Below are 20,307 nucleotides of genomic sequence, written 5' to 3' on the forward strand. Positions count from 1 at the left end.
GCCATGTTGCAATGGATTAGAGAATGTTGCCATGAATCATCTGCTCCGCATAGCTCACAAGATTTTGTTACCGACATGATTACATGATTACACACATTCTACTACAAATACAATTGCACATAAATAAACAAACTTATTTGGAAAAAAATATGAAAACTCGAAAAATCTAGCGCGGTTTAACCGGAAGTTCCGCAAATAGCAAACGGACGCATTATATAAACCTATCCGCCGTGTCCCCGCTCCACCCCGTCACCTCAAAGCCTCACAAACCCCACCGGATCACCGCCCCCACGCTCCCTCCTCCCTCCAACGTACAGCGAGCGAAGCAGTCAGCAGACGCCATGACCTCCCACGACATCGCCGCCGCCTCCAGCCCTTTCCACGTCTACCAGCAGCACCTACCGATGACGATGGCACCCGCCGCCGCCTCCGCCGACGCTGGCTTGGCTCCGGCGGCGAGCAAGAAGGCCGGTGGCAGCGTGAAGGACCGGCACAGCAAGGTGAACGGGCGCGGTCGGCGCGTGCGCATGCCGATCGTGTGCGCCGCGCGCGTGTTCCAGCTCACGCGCGAGCTGGGGCTCAAGTCCGACGGCCAGACCATCGAGTGGCTGCTCCGGCAGGCGGAGCCCTCGATCCTCGCCGCCACGGGGACCGGCACCACCCCCGCCGCCTTCGTGTCCTCCTCCGCGCCATCCACCTCCTCATCCTCCTCCTTCTCGTACCCGCACACCCTCCTCGGCAAGCGCCCGCGCGAGGAGGAGAACGACGCCTTCGGCGCGGGGGCTGCAACGTCGGCGTTCTGGGCGGCACTGCAGGCGCCGCCGCGGCAGGACACGTGGGGGTTCTCGCCGCTGGATGCGCAGGCCGCGTACATGCCGATGGCGCAGGTCCACCACCACCACCTCAACCTTGTCGCCGCGCTCTCCGGCGCCGCTCGGCGCGCCGAGGAGTAGACCCGGTGGATCAACAGTCCTGACGAGTGTTCTTGATTATCTTTCTGTTTTGGGGGTCTAGGATCCTGGGTGTACTTCCCTGCCCGTCGAACTCGAATTCTCGATCGTCGTGTGTTCTTTCTTTCTGCAGTTTAATCGGTGAAGATTTGCGATTTCACTAGACGCTTACTTAGGAGTACTACATCCCAATCCCAGCTGCATCTGTTAGAAACCTTTTAGTATCTGTCGTTGGCTTCAAGTGGATCGTGTAATACGACTTCTCATGGAACCTGTTTCACTTAGCATGTTCGTCGGTACGAGGCCAAGCCATTCAACAGCTAAAACGCAGTGTAGCATTCACAAGCTGTGCCGTCATTATCTTCGTTGGTCTCGATCAAACATCAATTTCCCATTCGGGAGCATGAAATTCTTCGTTCAAGAGCCCCCATTACAACTGTATGTTGATTGTTGAGGTAGGGGTAAGAGGAATCGGCTTTGGAAAATCTCGGTTATCCATGCACGCATGGCCGCAGATTGAACAAATGATAACGCTGCGAGTGCCCTGGATTCCGTCGTTTCCCCAACCCCATGGATTCTCCCATGAATTGGCTTTCGCTTCCCCGGCCTCTCCATGCTCCGAGGGCAGGACGAGGGGGGCAAAGGGCGCGAGGAAAGGCTGCGGCGCTGCAGGTGCACAGTTGCGCTCTGAGAAAGGCTGGCGCCGTCGTGCATGTAGACCGGATTCGTGTCAAAGCTGCTGGAAAGATGCCCTGCCTTTGGTACCACCATACGTGCTCCTACGGACTTGCAGCGGCCTGCAGCAGGCAAGGTTGACCTGGTTCTTCTTGCGCATGGCAGGGCATCACTGCCACTGTTGACTGTTTACTAGTAACGCATGCATGTACGAGTATATGTATTGGTAATTTTAACCGTGCGTTACTACTAAACAGTGTACTACATAGTACGATATGATGGCCATATTCAGGACTGGAAAATGAGTGAAATGTCAGAAGGTCCCGGTAAGGGAAACGCGCGTACATGTCGGTTGGTGGTCACGACTCGCACCGTACATCGTGTGTCAGAGCCTAGCTAGCTAGAGTACCATGTACTACTCCTACAACGGCTCGTACTACCTCTGTTTATTTTTATATAAGACGTTTCACGCATTCAAACACTATTCAAAAGAATACAAAACACATTCAAACACTATTCAAAAGAATACAAAGCAAGCTGTTTGAAACGTCTTGTAAAAACAAACGAAGGGAGGTATACTTGTGCTATATATAATCCTTGGTCAAACTTGACCCGCTCATGGACCCAGAGAACTTATTTCCAAATCTGGCCCCAGGTATCACACCCGCGCTTTTTCCGGGGGCGTGTAACCCTAGGTTTCCCCCACCGATGGCCCTCCTCGTCCGGTGGTGCTCCTGACGGCGTGGCGAGGTTTCGGTGACGATGCCCTAGGGTCCTGGATCCTTCTGATCTGGATCTAGGTGGCCTGTGGGGTCTGGTTTGTTGGTTGCTAGTAGGCGTGGTGTTGGCGGGTCTCGGAGGCTATTGGGCCCCATGGAGGTACCGGTGGCGAGGTGTGTGCTCAGCTTGGTAGTGCTAACCGTTTTTGCGGTGGTGATATTGTTCGTAGGTGGCTTCTATGGCAAGGTGTTGCGGTAGCGGCAATGTGAACCAATAGGGACGGTGTTACACCTATTTTGATGGATTTCGGATGTAGCTGCTGGTGATACAGATGAAAATCTTGTTGAGCTATGGTTGGTGCCAACAGTGGTGACACTCGTGGTTTTGTTCCCTTCCTTGGAGACGTTGTTGTAGTGTGTGGGTACCTCACTCCCTCTTCTTTGGTTTGTTGTCTCCAGACGAAAGTCTAGGTTTTGATCCGAACCGACGATGGCGGTGTCCTCGTCATCATTTCTCTGTTGGGAGCATTGTTTTTCGAGGCATTGCTTGGAGGTTCTTTGTTGCTCGCCGTTGTTTCAGATTGTTCTTCAGGGGCGTTATAGACGCCGTCTTAGGTGAGACCAAGACGATGGCCTTTTCGGGGCTATCGGAGTTCCGTCATTCACCTGGCAACTATTTTAGACACTCAGAGATGACACGTGTCTGAAATCCGATGAATAAAAAATAAAATGGCTTTTGGTTCACATGATAGCATTTTTTCATTGGGTCTAGACTAATGTTTATTTTCCTATGAAATTGAAAGTGTTTCCTTCATAGGAATAGAATTATATTCCTATAAACCAAAGGGCTCTAAAAGAATTTTTTCTATACAAATTTTATCCCATGAGATTCCTACAAAATTCCTTTTTTTAGGGAATGCCATCATGGCTCACTTTATTAACTTGGCAATAAGGTTACATCGTTCACTAACACATTAACCAGGAAGTCTGGGGGTTCATGGACCCAATTACAAGTCTCATTATTTCCATAAGAAAACTTAGCTAAACTATGAGCTACCGCATTCGCTTCTCGGTTACAATGCAAAAAGTGTACTGAACCTATCAAGCCAGCCATGATGAAGCATTCTGCATAAACAGCTGAAGCGCCATTCCAGATTCTTTCTTGTCCTGAACAAGCATTAACCACCTCCAGGGAGTCAGATTCGATTTGGATGGAATGAAAACCCAGATCAGTTGCTAACAAAATTCCTACAATGCAAAGGAGTCCTCAAGGGGTTTGGTGTGTCGGCAAGCAGAGCTCAATTTAGTGTTCGTTCCAATTGAGGTGGTATTTACTTCTCATCGGGTTATGATGAAAGCTTGTCTTGTATAGTTCGCTATGCCTACTCTAAAGACAGGACATCAATTTGTGTGCGCTCGAGAGAAGAAGTTTGAAAAGGGTCATTCAGTAAAGAAAAAACAGACTTGTTACATACTATCAGCCAACTGAGACTTAGTTAAGTCATGCTATATCCACGGGATCCTATATTGAGATGAGTGCAATTTTTTCTTCAGATTTTTTATCAGTCAACTGAGACTTAACTAAGTCTAGTCGATACTATATCCATGAAATCTTATATTGAGATCAGTGCATTTTTCTTCTTCAGATTTTTCTACATGTTATGTCACTTGACTAGGACTTGGTTAAGTCTCAATCGATTAAGATCAAGGTACACCATAAAAAACATCCTAATAAGTGTCACACATGTGGTACAAAGCATTTTGTCCCTGACGTCTTTTACAATTAAAGTTGCCATCCAAAAAGAAAAAAACAAACTCCAAAAAAACTGAAATTTGCCATTGAAAAAGTGGTCATGCTTGACAACTAAAGTTGTCATCCTCGTGTCATTAAACTTGTCATCAAAAATATTTGAAGCAGCTATGTGTCGTCTATCCCACACAAGTGACACTTATCAGGGTTTAAAAAAGCTAATGATCCTCGGCCTAGCTTCAGTTTGCAGTTTAGTTTTTCACAAGCTATAAAAATTCTGGACAACTTTGGATGGTTTACAGCCTGATCCGTACTTCTGTAATAGTAACACGTGGTGATGCATGTACATATAACAATGGTCGTGCCTGCCCGACTTTGGTTCTAGGACTAGCATTGTCACATTTTACCACATATTTTTGTCAAGCTTGTCTAAGATTATTTCATCAAAATAAGAGCCATAAATTGGTAAGCCTAAGGGAATCTTGCCATACTTTTTGTGTGTTGTAAGACAATAGGCTTTGGGGGGAACCGGCACAACCCTCTAGGGGTGGCCTATCACATATATATATAATGAGGTGGTATACAACGTTACAATATACACATGTAAATACAGTCTAACACCCTCCCTCAATCTTAGCCACTTTCTAATGAATCTAGAAGGGTAAGATTGCGCATGCAAGTCTCAAACTGTGGCAAAGGCAATGGCTTGGTGAAGATGTCAGCAAGTTGATCCTTGGAAGAAATAAACTTGATCTGTAGTTGCTTCTGAGAGACACGTTCACGCACAAAGTGATAGTCAACTTCAATGTGTTTCGTTCGGGCATGGAATACCAGATTTGCAGAAAGGTATGTAGCACCGATGTTATCACACCAAAGAACATGAGGCTGTGATTGGGGTATACTTAACTCCTGAAGCAAGGACTGTACCCAGATGATCTCTGATGTGGCATTGGCCACAGCCTTATACTCAGCCTCAGTACTGCTACGCGAGACAGTAGCCTGTTTCCGAGCACTCCAGGCAATCAGGTTAGAGCCAAAGAAGACAGCATAACCCCCCGTGGATCGCCTATCATCCGGATTGCCAGCCCAGTCTGCATCAGAATATGCTGAAAGACAACCAGAGTCAGACGGCGGAATATGCAAACCATGAGCCACCGTGAAACGAATATAGCGCAAAATCAGCTTAACAGCAGACCAATGAGTGTCACGGGGTGACTGCAGATACTGGCAGACTCGGTTAACAGCATAGGAAATGTCTGGTCGCGTGATCGTCAAGTACTGGAGCCCACCAACAATACTCCTGTACTCTGTCGCATCAGAAGAAGAAAGAAGCACACCATCAACAGCATTGAGCTTATCAGTGGTAGACATGGGTGTAGTCGTCGGTTTGCACTTAAGCATTCCAGCTCGCTGCAACAAATCCAGAGAGTACTTCTTCTGCGTCATAACAAGGCCAGCAGCACGAGAAGTAACCTCCACACCAAGAAAGTAATGAAGCTTCCCAAGGTCCTTGACCGCAAAATCAGCAACAAGTGAGCGAAAAAGCGCAGTAGCAGCCGATTGAGAGGAGCTGACCAAAATGATATCATCTACATAGACCAACAAGTACATAGTAACCTCAGGCCTTTGAAGAAGAAACAATGAGGAGTCAGCAGTTGATGATGCAAAACCATGAGCACGAAGAGCCATTGCAAGACGAGCATGCCAAGCACGAGGAGCCTGCTTCAGACCATAAATTGCCTTGGACAGACGACAGAGATGATCAGGGCGATCCGGATCAGAGAAATCCGGAGGCTGGCGCATGTAAACCTCCTCCGCCAAGACACCATGAAGAAAAGCATTTTGAACATCAAGCTGACGAAGAAACCAACCTCGAATAACAGCCAGAGAGAGAAGAAGTCTGTTGGTAGTAGGCTTGACCACTGGACTGAAGGTGTCTTCATAGTCAAGTCCAAAACGCTGTCGAAAACCACGAGCAACCAGACGAGCCTTATAGCGCTCAATGGACCCATCAGAATGCCTCTTCACTTTGAAAACCCATTTGGAATCAATGACATTTACCCGTGATTGTGGAGGAACAAGAGTCCATGTCTGATTGCGAAGAAGCGCTTGATACTCCTGCTCCATGGCCTCTCTCCAATGAGGAATGTGCATAGCAGCTTGATACGTGCGTGGCTCAGAGGATGGATCTGCGAGAGCAGCAGACATGCACGCCGCTAACCAAGCAACTGTGCCATCGTGACGTTGCTTAGGCTGAAAAATGCCACTCCGACTGCGCGTATGTGGACATAGAGCAGCAGCAGGAGCCGGCGGAGGCGAAGGTGACGGAGACGTGACGGTCGCCGGAGATGCAGGAATCACCTCAGGCGAGCTCGGGACAGACGACTCCGGGCTGCATGGCGAAGACTGGCCCGACGACAGGGGCTCAGAGGCCATGGGCGAACCGAGAGTGGGCGAGGCCAGCTCCGGTGACACCGGCCCAGACGGCCTTGGCGAGGCAAGAGCAGGCGAGGCCGGCCCTGGTGAGAAGGGCCCAGACACCCTGGGCGAGGCAGGGGCGGGCGAGGCCAGGCCTGATGATGACTGCCCCGACGCCCTGGGCGAGACGGGGACCGAGGAGGCCGGCCCAGTCGGCGGGGTTGCAGGGCGCGACGATGGCGAAGGCAGCCCAGAAGCCAGAGGCGACCGGGCCAGGACGTCGATCGGCCGTGCATGAGCACGGAAACCGAGGCCATGCAGGGGTGCCATGTGCTCCTCATGCACAACAGAAGGTGCCGAGGATGAAGGCGATGGCGACGAAGAGGAAGATGGCACTTCCAGAATCTCCAAACGAGCCCCACGACCAGTGCCTGCACCATGGTTAGGCAACAATAGAGGAGAATATGCAACATCATCAAATTGGTCAGAAGCAACAGAGGATGAATGCATGACAAGTGGCTCGGTAGTGGACACAGGGAGTTTGGCAAAGGGAAAAACATGCTCATCAAACACAACATCCCGAGAGATGTAGACACGATTAGTGGGCACATGAAGACATTTGTATCCTTTATGAAGAGAGCTATAACCAAGAAAAACACACTTCTTGGAACGAAACTCGAGTTTACGCTTGTTATATGGACGGAGATGGGGCCAGCAAGCACACCCAAACACCTTGAGAAAGGTGTAGTCCGGTTGTTCATTAAGGAGAACTTCAATGGGAGTCTTCATATTCAAAACACGAGTGGGAGTACGATTGATGAGAAAACATGCAGTGGTGAAAGCATCACTCCAAAAACGAAACGGAACAGATGCATGGGCCAAAAGAGTCATACCAGCTTCAACAATGTGACGATGCTTACGTTCTACTGAACCATTCTGCTGATGTGTATGTGGACATGCTAAACGGTGAGTGATCCCAAGCGACTGAAAGAAGGAGTTGAGGTTGCGATACTCGCCACCCCAGTCCGACTGAACATGAACAATTTTGTGCTTGAGAAGGCGTTCAACATGTTTTTGGAACTGAACAAAAATGTCAAACACATCAGATTTACGTTTGATAAGATAAAGCCAGGTAAAGCGGCTGTAAGCATCAACAAAACTGATATAGTAATTATGACCACTAACAGAAGTCTGAGCAGGACCCCATACATCTGAAAACACAAGTTCTAAAGGATGTTTCACCTCACGACTGGACTCCGAAAAAGGAAGTTGATGACTCTTCCCCTGCTGACAAGCATCACACACTGCTACATCTTTATTACTAGACACACTAGGAAGCTCATGACGACGCAAAACATGCCGGACAATAGGTGTGGCCGGGTGACCAAGACGAGCATGCCACTGTGACGGAGATACCCTAACTCCACTGAAGACGCGAGCGACGCCAGGATGCTCCAGACGATAGAGACCTTGGCAGAGCCGCCCACTAAGAAGAATGTCCCTCGTGCCCCGATCCTTAATAAAAAGATCAAAAGGATGAAATTCACAAAGCACATTATTATCACGAGTGAGTTTAGGAACTGAAAGAAGATTACGTGTCACAGATGGAACTCGAAGAACATTGCGAAGTTGAAGACTCCTATTGGCATGTCTAGTGAGAAGTGATGCTTGACCAATATGAGAGATGTGCATACCTGCTCCATTGGCGGTGTGGATCTTGTCGGAGCCATGGTAGGGTTCACGAGTGTGAAGCTTCCCCATCTCACTGGTCAGGTGCTCTGTCGCCCCAGAGTCCATGTATCAGTGGGGATCAATGGAGTAGGACTGAGTGTGTCCCTGTGGCTTCTACGGCGGCGGACGATCAGCCATGGCGACCTGACGAGCAAAGTTGCGTGTATCCTTCCCGTCATTGCCGAGACCAAGAAAACCCCGCTGGAAGCGCTTGTGACACTTCGAGGCCCAGTGCCCATCGCGACCACAAAGCTGGCACACACGTGGACCGCCAGCCCCTGGTAGCGTCGCAGTAGGAGGAGGGGCCGAGGCGGGTGGTGGTGACTGCCCCGAAGGAGCCCTGGATGAAGCAGAGGAGCGACCACCCTTGGTGGCGGCGTGTGCCGAGAGGGCGCCGTTGCCCCTGGATCGGCGCGTCTCGACTCGTTGCTCAGTAAGCAGGAGGCGTGAAAAGACCTCGTGTGCTGGCATGGGCGTGGAGTTGCCCCTCTCATTGATGATCTCGACTAGGGCGTCATACTCCTCATCAAGACCATTGACAATAAACGAGTTGAACTCGGAGTCGGTGAGGGGCTGTCCAATGGAGGCCAGCGTGTCGGCGAGACTCTTGACTTTGTTGTAGAACTCAGTGGCGGTGGAGTCAAGCTTCTGACACTCCCCAAGTTGGCGACGGAGCCCAGATACACGAGCCTGCGACTGTGCCGCAAACGAGCGCTCAAGAATAGTCCATGCCTCGTGGGACGTCTTGGCGAAGACAACAAGCCCAGCAACGGCCGGAGAGAGCGTCCCCTGGATGGAGGAGAGGTTCGCCTGATCCTGCCCTGTCCAGACACGGTGAGCCGGATTATAGACCGGACCGTGCACGCTATCAACCAGCGCAGGAGGGCAAGGGAGAGAGCCGTCGACATAGCCAAGCAGATAGTGACTCCCAAGAAGCGGAAGAACCTGCGCGCGCCAGAAGATGTAATTGTCCGACGACAACTTGATGGTGATGAGATGGCCGAAGTGAAACGGCGGCGGCGGCTGCGATCCCATCGAGGAGACTGGCTGAGGTGAGACCACCGTGGAGACAGTCAGAGGGGCAGCCGGCGCGGTGACAGAGGGCGCGATGGCCGCGGTTGACGCCGCGAAGCCTGCCAGCGCGACGTCCTCCGCCACCAGCGGCGCAGTGGCCGAGGGCGCGACAGCCGCGGTTGACGGGGCGGCGGCGGTGTGGGCCACAAGCGCCTGCCCGGGCGAAGTAGCAGCCGGCGGGAGCGCGAAGAGGGAGCCGACGCTCCGTGTCCCGATCGGCGCCTGAAGGGAGGCGGCATCCAGCGGCCTCGAGAGAAGTGCCGCGAGGGAGGCCGGCAGAAAACCGGTGGCGGTGGAGCCGGACGCAGCGGCGGACGTCATAGCAGTCGGGCGACGGCGACGGCGGGCGCGGCGGCGGCGGCGGCGGCGGCGGCGGTTTAGGGTTTTTAGGCGGAAGCGGACGTAACCTAGCGTGATACCATGTAAGACAATAGGCTTTGGGGGGAACCGGCACAATCCTCTATGGGTGGCCTATCACATATATATATATATATATATAATGAGGTGGTATACAACGTTACAATATACACATGTAAATACAGTCTAACATGTGTATGTCATGTGGGACCCAAGTGTAGGTTGCCTAAGATGTGGCTTAAACCAAACACTCACCTAAATTGGTTTAAATTGCTTAATTTTAGTTGTGGTAAACTTTGGCTAAGTTAATCACAAATCAAACAGCCTCAATCTTGCGTGAAACCTGCAAGTGCAAAGCCAGTGCAGTACGTACGCGAGCACAAGCCCGCGACACGTCTGGTCCTCGGCTGGGCGACGCAGAAACATGCATCTGCATGCAAGCAAAGCCTCCTGCAAGCTACAGTAAAAAGCGACACAGGCGCAGACCGACCGGGGTGACCGAGACCCGTCAGAGCGCCAGGCAAACCGCTGTTGGCAGGCACAACACGCGAGCGCTCGCAGCTCGCTGATCGGATGCAGACGCTGGTGCAGACTGGCGTGCCATGCATGCCCGTCCGTCCGTCCTCTCGCCGTGTCACAGGAGCTGGTTGGTGGCCGCCAGCTGCGCCCGCCCTCTCCCTCTCTGCATATTCCTCCTTTGCCATTGGGGGCGGTACTACCACGCGCATGTGCCGACCTGCGCGCACTGTCGTCCCTGCGCCCGTTCGCCGCTCGCCCGCCCGCCGTGTGGTCAAAACATGGCCAGTTCTCCGGTGAACTCTCCGTAGTATCCTTCCGTCGGTGGTGCACGGCTGCACGCGGGTCGCCGGGAAGCCTCGTCGCTAGCGGTCTCGGTCGCCCCGTACCTTTTGGTTCTCCGTGCTGCGCGTCGCCTGCGCCTGCGCCAGTGGATAAGCTGGGGAGATAGGCCGTCAGCTCGGTCACGGTCGACTAGCCCTGCCGTGCGCCACACGTGAAACCGAGCTGAGCGTGCTCGGCGGGGCGGACGGGACTAGGCTCTTTTTTTCTCCCCTGAAAAGCCGTGTCCAAATATCGTTGACGGTTTTCGTGCGGTGTGAATTGCCACTCTCAGTCAAATTTATAGACCCAGTAGAAGGATGTATGTTGGATTTGCTCGAATCGCAATGTTTTATCTGTCTAGTATAACTGACATGAAGAGCATTTGCGGCAAAGTGAAACATGATGCAGATTCTCAGCTGGAACCCCGCAAAAAAAAAAAACTCAGCTGGAACTAAATAAAATCTATGTGAGGACATATAGTCTGAAGTTTGTCTGCAATCACGAAGCGGGGATAGCTCAGTTGGGAGAGCGTCAGACTGAAGATCTGAAGGTCGCGTGTTCGATCCACGCTCACCGCATACATCTTTTTTTTTTCTCCCATACGAAAATTCCAGGTATATACTTGGGCTTTTTTTCTAATTGTTCCTCTGCTTTCCTCTTCCCCACCCCTAAGCCGCCGTCTTCCTTCTCCACCTCCGACCGCAACACACGACGCCACAACCTCCAGCAACGACGTAAGTTCTGCCTTTTCTTTTCTTTGCTTATTACTGCGTACTGCTCCAGCGCGCTCCCACGAAGATTTTGTACCGCCAGTTAATCTTATTATCTCCATTACCTAGATATAGGACTCGACCATAGCAACCCTAGAACCTTTTCGTTTTCGCCGCAAGCTTCTCGTCAGATCCGCTTCGAAAATACTCCGCGTGCCTACTAATTTCACTAACAGGAGTGCAATATTTGATTCCTTGCTAGTATTTTCCGCCTCAATCTGCGCCTCGTGTGATCCATCCATGTAAGGACGGTCCAATTTCACCATCTAGGTAACAGATTTTGTGTCGGATTGCATCATCTAGGTTTTGATTTTGTCTCCGATTGCATCGTCTAGGTTTTGATTTATGTATATCTGGGGCTTACAATTCACGACATAGAAGGAAACACGGTTTGAAATTCTAAAAGTTAGCATCAGTGGTGCTGTTAGGCTGTTTTCGATCGATTCCAATTGGATGGTAATTTTGTCAATGAAGGAAAGATACACTATTTTCTGTCTCTTGAATTCATATTAGTTGTCCAAGAAATTAGAATCTACAAATGGACACTGGGACCAGCCGGTGTTACAAGAACAGATATGTGCTACATGATAGTGTTTTTTTTATGACTTTGGGGAATGAACATTTGAGATTAGTTTAGGCCAAGGCATTTTTCTTGTTTGTGTTATACAACTCTGGCCTTGGAGTGGGGACTGTTGGTTCATGTCAATCCATTGCTTATGTATATGAATCAGGTAACATGCTATTACACTTGTAATGGTGATTACTTTGCATAACCAATATGTTCTTCTTTTAGGCAGTTGCTCTTGAATCAGGCTGAAAAATGATGGGTTCACGAGGTACCAGTGCTGTGCTCTCGAGAGCTGCACGGATGAGGCAAAAGCTGCAGTCTTCTTTGGAGGCGAGTGCACTAGACATCGAAGATGTTTCTTACCAACATGCTGGGCATGCGGCTGTCAAGGACAATGCAAATGAGACGCATTTTAACATCAAGGTAATTTCGCCGAAGTTTGAAGGGCAGAGCCTTGTGAAGCGTCATAGGATGGTGTATGATCTCTTGACCGATGAGTTGAACTCGGGTCTTCATGCTATCTCCATTGTTGCGAAAACTCCAACAGAGTCGGGATCATGAATGTAATTTCTTACAACTCGATTAATGTTTGTTCCAGAATAAGTTGATTGCAGCAGCAGCATGTAGCCATGAATCGGATGGTTAAACAATGTTATGGCATGCATATTTCTTCATGATAAAGACATTGTTGCCTTGGTTCAAGTGTGAATTTCTCTATGTGCATGATTGCCTGCGGCCATGAACTTACGGAAATTTATCGAATACAAATTTCTCTTCCTTTAGCCACCATGCTGGTCAGATGAGATTTTCGATACCATTGTATTGTGACACTTTTGGAAGCATTTGATAATTATAAAAATTGGGGATAATTATAAAAAATGGGGATTCACAAGGTGAAGCCTTTGTGTTGGTGAAAAACGGGGATCAGCACTTTTTTTGGATACAGGCGAAAACTTTGCTCGTGTATATAAGATGTACTCCCTCCGTTCCATAATACATGCCTTCGATTTGTCAAAATATAGATGTATCTAGACATGTTTTAGTATATTGGTACATCCATTTTTAAACATATGGAAATCAAATATTTTGAAACAGAAGGAAGTACAATAAGTTTCATCAACCATGAAAGTGAGACTAAATGATTATTCTATTTCCGAAAGTGTATTCTGACTGCAAAGCAAATATAATCGAAGCACAATTAGCAAAGTGCAGCTGAGCCTATTCAGCCATCATGAATTGTCTGTCGTCCAGTACGCATTTTCTGTGTTTGATGGCTTAAAGGCTTAAGCATAATCAAAACTCTGGAGGAACTCGAACTCTCAAGCTCTGAAAAATCCCAGTTGGCAATCCCTCTTTGGCCCCCTCTCTCTGCCACAACGTTATCGGTTCAGGAGGGTATGTCCCCAGGCTTTGCCAAGGCTGCAACACCAACACACAGTGCTTTTGGTTGCTACTTGCTGGAGAAACATACCATGAGCAGCGATGCAGATTGCTGGCAAATTTGCCGCCTCTGCTCTTCAAAAGCCCTTTTTTCTTCCGTCTTTTCCTGAATGTCCAAAGGAACTGCTGAGCAAGTTCCACTGCATATGTAAAAAGAAACTGGATTTGTGTCGCATTTGGATTGAGCGTGCAAAAGCCCTACGGCATTGGCACGCATCAGGGCAAAATGGATTGAAGGATTGTGTTGCTGAGAAGATCAAAAAACATGTGCACTGAAAAAATTGCCCTCACGCAGGATCGAACTACGGACCTTCAGTTTACAAGACTGACGCTCTACCACTGAGCTATAAGGGCTATTTGCGAAATGGATGGCATCCAGCTTTACTTATGTCCAAACAAACGAAAATGAGCAGGAATTTGCAAGCCTTTTCGCATATCTCGCACGCGCAATTTCAAATATACACATCATAAGGTCACAGCATTATAGGAGTCATCTCACAAATTGCAGTGCCGCTCAATAAGAGGGGCACCAAAACATATAATCCAGCTGAACATCAACCATATATTGAAAAGTAAACAGCTAAACGTCACCAGGAAAGACTGGTAATTTTCAGATTTCAATGCCTGCACTCCTGCTAAATGCCGCCAGCAAAAAAGGACAGTATTTTCCAATGTATCTAGTCTCCGCTGAGCAAAAGTATTAAGTGCCAACATTTTAAGAAAATACAGTCGGACTAAATGCCAAGGAAAAGCAGTACAACTTAAGACAAACTAAAATGATAGTTGAACAACGCAGAATTTTATTCCACGTCTTCCTCTTTATGAACGGTAATCTGGCCTTCAGTGAATTCGCATGGTTTGATGGCCACACCCAACTGCTTGCGCATTTTCCTCATGATAAATGCCTCGCTTTCTTCACATATTGAGACAACGGTCCCTTTCCGCCCAAGACGTCCAGTCCGTCCAGCTCTGTGGGCGTAGTGTGTAGAGTCTGTGGGAAGATCCAGGTTGATCACAAGGTCGCACTCTGGTATGTCCAGTCCTCTGGCAGACAGCTCGTTTGTGACCAAAACCCTGAATTCACCGGCCTTGAACTTTTTCAGGACTGTTGACCTTGCAAGCTTCCCAAGATCTCCATGTAGCTCGATAGCTTTCATCCCACGGGCCTCCAACTTGAACACAACATCCTTCAGTGGCTTGGTGTTGTTCATAAATGCAATCACCGTCTCTGCTTCCAGGGCATGGATGCATCTCCTTAAGGTGTCAACTTTGTGATGAGCCTTGGTTGTACAGTAGTAATGCTCCAAGGATGGTGGTAAGCTGTCAACTGCAGCTTGATTCACTGACATTGTTGGAGAATCAGAGTTAGGGTCACCCTGGGACAGCATGGGCCTTGGAACAGTGATCGAGTCAAGCGGGACTACACTCTTAGCCCTAACAAGAACTGGATCATGGCCCCAACTCCTGGCTGCGCGTATAACTGAAAACGGCACTGTTGCTGAAACCAAGATTGTCTGACGTTCAGACCGCCTAGCAAGTGGGCCAAGGATGTGACTAGAAGATGAAGTGCTAGGTTTCCTTCCAACATGCTCCAGTATCCTATGCATATCCTCGCGGTAATTAAATGATAAGAGCTGGTCAACTTCATCCAGTACAAGAAAACGGCAGTTGTGAGTTTGTAGCTTGCCCGCCGCTGAAATTTCCGAAATACGGCCAGGTGTTCCAACAACTATAATAGGCTTGTTCTTCTTCAGTGCTTCCTCTTGCCTCGAACGGTTAGCACCGCCAACAAGCTGCTGGACAAGTCTCTTATCATCAGGACCCAGTATCTTCTCCACTTCTCGCACTATCTGCATTCCTAGTTCTCTTGAAGGAGCAACGACAACAGCTTCTATACCTGATCTCTTTTCAGAATTACCCTGTTCTCTAGCCCTCTTCAGGGGGCCTATTTCAGAAAGAATAGGGAGAAGGTACGCGAGTGTTTTCCCCGACCCAGTATATGATTGGATAACCGCATCATGCCTTTGAGATATGACAGGAATAGAAGCGGACTGGACCTCAGTTGGAGAGGTCAGGCCTTCCTTGTTCAGCCGGTCAATGAGCAAAGGCGGCAGACCGAGCTCTTCAAATGAGCTTGCAGAAAATAAAGCCTCGTCGATCTTCAGCTTCTTCTTCACCACTGGTGGCTTTGGTAATGCACTCTTCGCTGGCTTCAGACTAAGCGAAGAAACCTTCTTTGGTTTCACACTGAAACCAGAATCTCTTGAGCTTGGCTTCGGCTCTCCAGTTCGTGGCCCCCTTTCCTTCTTCACATAATCAGCTTTGCTTTGTGGCTCCCTTTCCTTCTTCACATAATCAGCTTTGCTTTGTGGCACCCTTTCCTTCTTCACATAATCAGCTTTGCTTTGGACTTCCAGGCTAGCCAGAGTTAGTGTGCTGCCGCTGTCCTTGACAGTTTGACTACCCCGCCAAGCAGTCTGATGGAACCCTGATGCCCGTGGCATCGACAGCATTCTGAACGGGAGATGGTCACCAATGACAAAGCATGACCGAGATGACGCCAGCGCAAGAACATTCCGATGAACTTGCCCGATAATTAGCCTCATTTATGCTATTACTGAACAATGTCAAACACAGCACCTCAGCTCGATAACTGTAGTTATGTTTCAAACACTTTATATCTCAGCAAGTTCAGGGCAGGGTTCGCTTGTGGCTGTGCGAAATAATCAGGCAACTGGGTCAGGTGAGTCACAAAACCAGGGGCGGATCTAGACGACGCGCCGGTGTGCACACAAGAAAATTGGGGGAAATTAGTTTGAGAACAAGTAATCAACGGATGACCAAAAGCTCATACCTTGGAAACAAATGCGCGGGATTGAGAACGGGGTGGAGGCAGAAAGGGGACGGCGATGGCGGCGACGCGGGAGGGTTCTGGGGCTGTTGCGGGGGAGGGGTTGAGGCGTCGGTGGCGAAACAAAGCTACCGGACGGCGGCGGCTCCAGCCTCCAGGTCACAGCGATGCTGCTGGACTGTGGGTGAGATTTTGGAGCCGGGCTGGTTGGGGTTTGGGTAGGTCAGGCAGGAGGGCAGGGTGGCTGCGCGGGCGAGGAAGGGATAGGGGAGGAGGCGGAGAGGAAAAATCTTGCTCTAAGGGGATGGATTTTTGACGGTTCAGATCGTTTGCTGGCAGTGGTGATCTTTTTTTCTCTTTTTGGATCAATATGTAAAAGTTTTACAATGTTTTTCTTCTCACGAAAAGATAGTATAGATGTAGATAATGGCTCAAGGTCCATATTTAAAAAAAAAACTCTTTCAAATGCATCTCTCTGGATGTTTGACTTGCCATTGGTAGCCCGCCGCTTGTTGACGCCTGCGTAAGCAAATGTGGAAGGGTTTAAACAACCTTGTATTGATCATGGTGTGAATGCTCTCGCTTGAACACAATGCCAAGGTAACATATTCGACGACGATAACATAACACACATAAACCTTGGTGTGCCTGACAGGGTCGAGGCAGTCGACCGGACCCTAGCCACTGCCCGTCGCTAACCCATCTTACCGCCGCCAGTGTGCGTCGTCGGCAAAGCCCGCGCGACACCGATGGTGGCGGGAAGGTACCTATTGGGGGTGGCCTTCCGAGGAGGTGTTGCAGGGCTAGCGTGGATGGCGAAGGAGATGATAGCTCGAGTAGCGGTCATCGTCAAGCAGGCTCGGCGAAGGCGCTAGAGGGGTACATCGTTGCGATCTTCAATAACGGCCTGGCCTGTATAGGTCACCAGAGAAGAGAGGTGTCGGTGTATGGTCCAGACGGCGGTGTGCTTGACATCATATATGTATCTGGTTGCAGCGGCGCAGGTCTTTCGAGATCCGGTTAATTTAGGTTTTCGATGGACACTTCTATATTCGATTGGCTTTATTGGGCTTCAGAGTTTGTACATGACCTTATAAGGTTTTCTTCCTCAGGGCAGCAATTTGCTTCGTAGATCACATTCATCGGCGTCTCTTGGTCTACATCAATAACTTTTCGATCGCTGCTTCAAGCTTATTTTTTTCTTTAAAAAGGAGGTTGGAACCCTTGGTCTCTGCATCATTATGATGCACACATCCATCTTTATTAAAATTGATGCAAAACAACAACTCCAAAGTCATCAACAAGTGAAGTACATAACAAAAACAACTATGGCCGAACCATTACAAGATATGAATGTAACACCTACGCCTATCTTGACTTCTTTTGCAGCAACACCTTCAAGAAGGGATAAATGCCCTAACGTCGTGGTCATCATGCAGACAACGTCTTGAACAAGATAACAACACAAGCTCGCCATTGTTGTGCCCGACTAGCAAGGGTAGAACAAAGTGTGTTCCAAGCACCATCTTTTTTTAACAGAGAGACTGTAAGGCAGGCCCCTACAGTATAATTGATCCAACAAATCAAATTACAAGTACCGTGCCTTGAACCTGGGTGGGTGAAAAGGCATTAGCCCCTTTCCACCACTAGGCTATGCCTTAGTCCGCCTATCTCCCGACAGTCAAGTTTGACAGTTCTCCATGCTAGACCAAGGTGGCTCTAGCAAATGGGTGGGATGAATGACCACCATAGACCATCACCATGGCCCTCAGGAGGCTGGCCATGCCACGGTTCGGATCTAGCCGACGAATCCGCGCCACCGCCAAACGACAACTTTGTCCGACGCAGGACCTCTGTTGCCACAACAGTCGTCGTCGTCCAACCAGCCACCAAACACCACGTGCTGGCATCCTTCCGCCCAAGGCAGCCGCCTCGCGCGAAGGTGATCTCGCCACTGTACACTACGAGAGCTCGGCACCACCTTGCCATTGGTCCTTCAGCCCAGGGCCCTTGCCCTAGAGCAAAGGAATCCTTGCCACCGCACGCCGTGCTCCACCTCAGCATGGGCCTCGTGCAATGCTACCGCTGCATCTCCATGTGATAGGCGATGCCTCACCAACATAGCCCACCCGTCGCTACGACTTGCATCACGAACGTGGAAGCCGACCCTCCAGAACCTGTCATCCTCCATGTGCACAAGGAGGGCAGTGAGGTAGGAGGAAGGTGCTCGAGGACGATGAGGGCGACACCTCTGCTTGGGATGAGAAGGCCCACTTACGACACATCCCCGCGGACTTGGCAGCCGTCGTCACAGCCGCCAACGCCACGTAGATGCATACCACTCCTGCAGCAGCTCCCTCTCTACTCTTGTGTTCGTTGTTGCGGTAGCCAACGTAGTTGTCGTCTCCTTCGCGAGGAAGGTCGCCACCTTTTCGTCGCCGCTGAGCACATAAACTCGGGTCAGCTCGCTCCATCGCGGCCACCCACATCAACGTCTGATCTTCCCGCTTCACCTTCCTAGCCCCCGCTCCCCAATCAGCCCGAACAGTCAAAGGGGTAGGCAAGACCCTCTAGGGGAAGGGAGAAGCCAACCCATCGGCTGACGCGCTGCATATCCCATCTAGGAGGGGGGTGATACGTCTCCAACGTATCTGTAATTTTTGATTGTTCCATGCTATTATATTATCTGTTTTGAATGTTTTATATGCATTATTATGCTATTTTATATTATTTTTGAGACTAACCTATTAACCTAGTGCCTAGTGCCAGTTCCTGTTGTTTCCTTGTTTTAGAGTTTCGCAGAAAAGGAATACCAAACGGAATAGAATGAAACTTTTCGCGATGATTTTTCTTGGACCAGAAGACATCTAGAGGACTTGGAGTACACGTCAGGGAAGCCAGGAGGCACCCACAAGGATGGAGGGTGCCCATGGGGGTAGCCCCCCCCTTGTGGGCCCCTCGTGACTCCACCGACCTATTTCTTCCGCCTATATATTCTCAAATATTCCCAAACCAACTAGGAAAGCCACGAAAACACTTTTTCATCGCCGCAACCTTCTGTACCTGTGAGATCCCATCTAGGGGCCTTTTCTGGCGTCCTGCAAGGCTGCAAGAGGGGGATTCGATCACAGAGGGCTTCTACATCAACACCATTGCCTCTCCGATGAAGCGTGAGTAGTTTACCTCAGACCTACGGGTCCATAGCTAGTAGCTAGATGGCTTCTTCTCTCTCTTTGATTCTCAATATCATGTTCTCCTCGATGTTCTTGGAGATCTATCCGATGTAATACTCTTTTGCGGTGTGTTTGTCGAGATCCGATGAATTGTGGATTTATGATCAACTTATCTATGAATATTATTTGAATCTTCTTTAAATTCTTATATGCATGATTTGATATCTTTGCAAGTCTATTCGAACTATCGATTTGGTTTGGCCAACTAGATTTGTTTTTCTTGCAATGGGAGAAGTGCTTAGCTTTGGGTTCAATCTTGCGGTGCTCGATCCCAGTGACAGAAGGAGAACTGACACGTATTGTATTGTTGCCATCGAGGATAACAAGATGGGGTTTTCATCATATTGCTTGAGTTTATCCCGCTACATCATGTCATCTTACTTAATGCGTTACTCTGTTTTATGAACTTAATACTCTAGATGCAGGCAGGAGTCGGTCGATGTGTGGAGTAATAGTAGTAGATGCAAGCAGGAGTCGGTCTACTTGATACGGACATGATGCCTATATTCATGATCATTGCCTTAGATATCGTCATAATTATGCGCTTTTCTATCAATTGATTAGCAGTAATTTGTTCACCCACCGTAATATTTTCTATCTTGAGAGAAGCCTCTAGTGAAACATATGGCCCCCGGGTCCATTTTCCATCATATAAGTTTCCGATCTACAATTTTAGTTTCCTATTTATTTTCTTTGCAATCTTTTACTTTTCGTTTCATAAACAAAAATACCAAAAATATTACTTTACCGTTTATCCATCTCTATCAGATCTCACTTTGCAAATAACCGTGAAGGGATTGACAACCCCTTATCGCGTTGGGTGCAAGTTGGTGTTTGTGCAGGTATTCGGTAACTTGCGTGTTGTCTCCTACTGGATTGATACATTAGTTCTCAAAATTGAGGGAAATAGTTACTCTACTTTGCTGCATCG

The 20,307-nt window shown here is 49.1% G+C and overlaps 3 protein-coding genes and 2 non-coding genes across 7 annotated transcripts; 3 read left to right on the forward strand and 2 right to left on the reverse strand.

Moving 5' to 3' along the window:
• Positions 1 to 259: 259 nt before the first annotated feature.
• On the forward strand, positions 260 to 1,113 carry LOC119319315 (transcription factor TCP7-like). The gene has a single exon (XM_037593803.1). The coding sequence runs from the start codon at positions 342 to 344 to the stop codon at positions 951 to 953; it is 612 nt and encodes a 203-aa protein (XP_037449700.1). The 5' UTR covers positions 260 to 341; the 3' UTR covers positions 954 to 1,113.
• Positions 1,114 to 11,019: 9,906 nt separating this feature from the next.
• TRNAF-GAA lies at positions 11,020 to 11,092 on the forward strand. The gene has a single exon. It is a non-coding gene; the product is annotated as a tRNA-Phe (tRNA).
• A 24-nt stretch (positions 11,093 to 11,116) lies between these two features.
• On the forward strand, positions 11,117 to 12,561 carry LOC119317226 (protein BOLA1, chloroplastic-like). 2 transcript variants are annotated; one of them, XM_037591653.1, is made up of 2 exons: positions 11,117 to 11,248; positions 12,078 to 12,561. In XM_037591653.1, the coding sequence occupies exon 2, from the start codon at positions 12,105 to 12,107 to the stop codon at positions 12,411 to 12,413; it is 309 nt and encodes a 102-aa protein (XP_037447550.1). In that variant the 5' UTR covers positions 11,117 to 11,248; positions 12,078 to 12,104; the 3' UTR covers positions 12,414 to 12,561. The 2 variants fall into 2 exon arrangements, with proteins under 2 accessions (XP_037447550.1, XP_037447551.1); XM_037591654.1 differs by having other exon boundaries at positions 11,118 to 11,248; positions 12,082 to 12,561.
• A 1,013-nt stretch (positions 12,562 to 13,574) lies between these two features.
• On the reverse strand, positions 13,575 to 13,646 carry TRNAT-UGU. The gene has a single exon. It is a non-coding gene; the product is annotated as a tRNA-Thr (tRNA).
• Positions 13,647 to 13,832: 186 nt separating this feature from the next.
• LOC119317227 (DEAD-box ATP-dependent RNA helicase 47A-like) lies at positions 13,833 to 16,405 on the reverse strand. 2 transcript variants are annotated; one of them, XM_037591655.1, is made up of 2 exons: positions 16,147 to 16,405; positions 13,833 to 16,005 (listed from the first exon to the last, which is right to left on the reverse strand). In XM_037591655.1, the coding sequence occupies exon 2, from the start codon at positions 15,896 to 15,898 to the stop codon at positions 14,093 to 14,095; it is 1,806 nt and encodes a 601-aa protein (XP_037447552.1). In that variant the 5' UTR covers positions 15,899 to 16,005; positions 16,147 to 16,405; the 3' UTR covers positions 13,833 to 14,092. The 2 variants fall into 2 exon arrangements, with proteins under 2 accessions (XP_037447552.1, XP_037447553.1); XM_037591656.1 differs by having other exon boundaries at positions 13,833 to 16,060.
• Between the last annotated feature and the right edge of the window lie 3,902 nt (positions 16,406 to 20,307).

This window comes from Triticum dicoccoides, chromosome 6A, assembly GCF_002162155.2.
Source record: "Triticum dicoccoides isolate Atlit2015 ecotype Zavitan chromosome 6A, WEW_v2.0, whole genome shotgun sequence".
NCBI classification, from domain to species: domain Eukaryota; kingdom Viridiplantae; phylum Streptophyta; class Magnoliopsida; order Poales; family Poaceae; genus Triticum; species Triticum dicoccoides.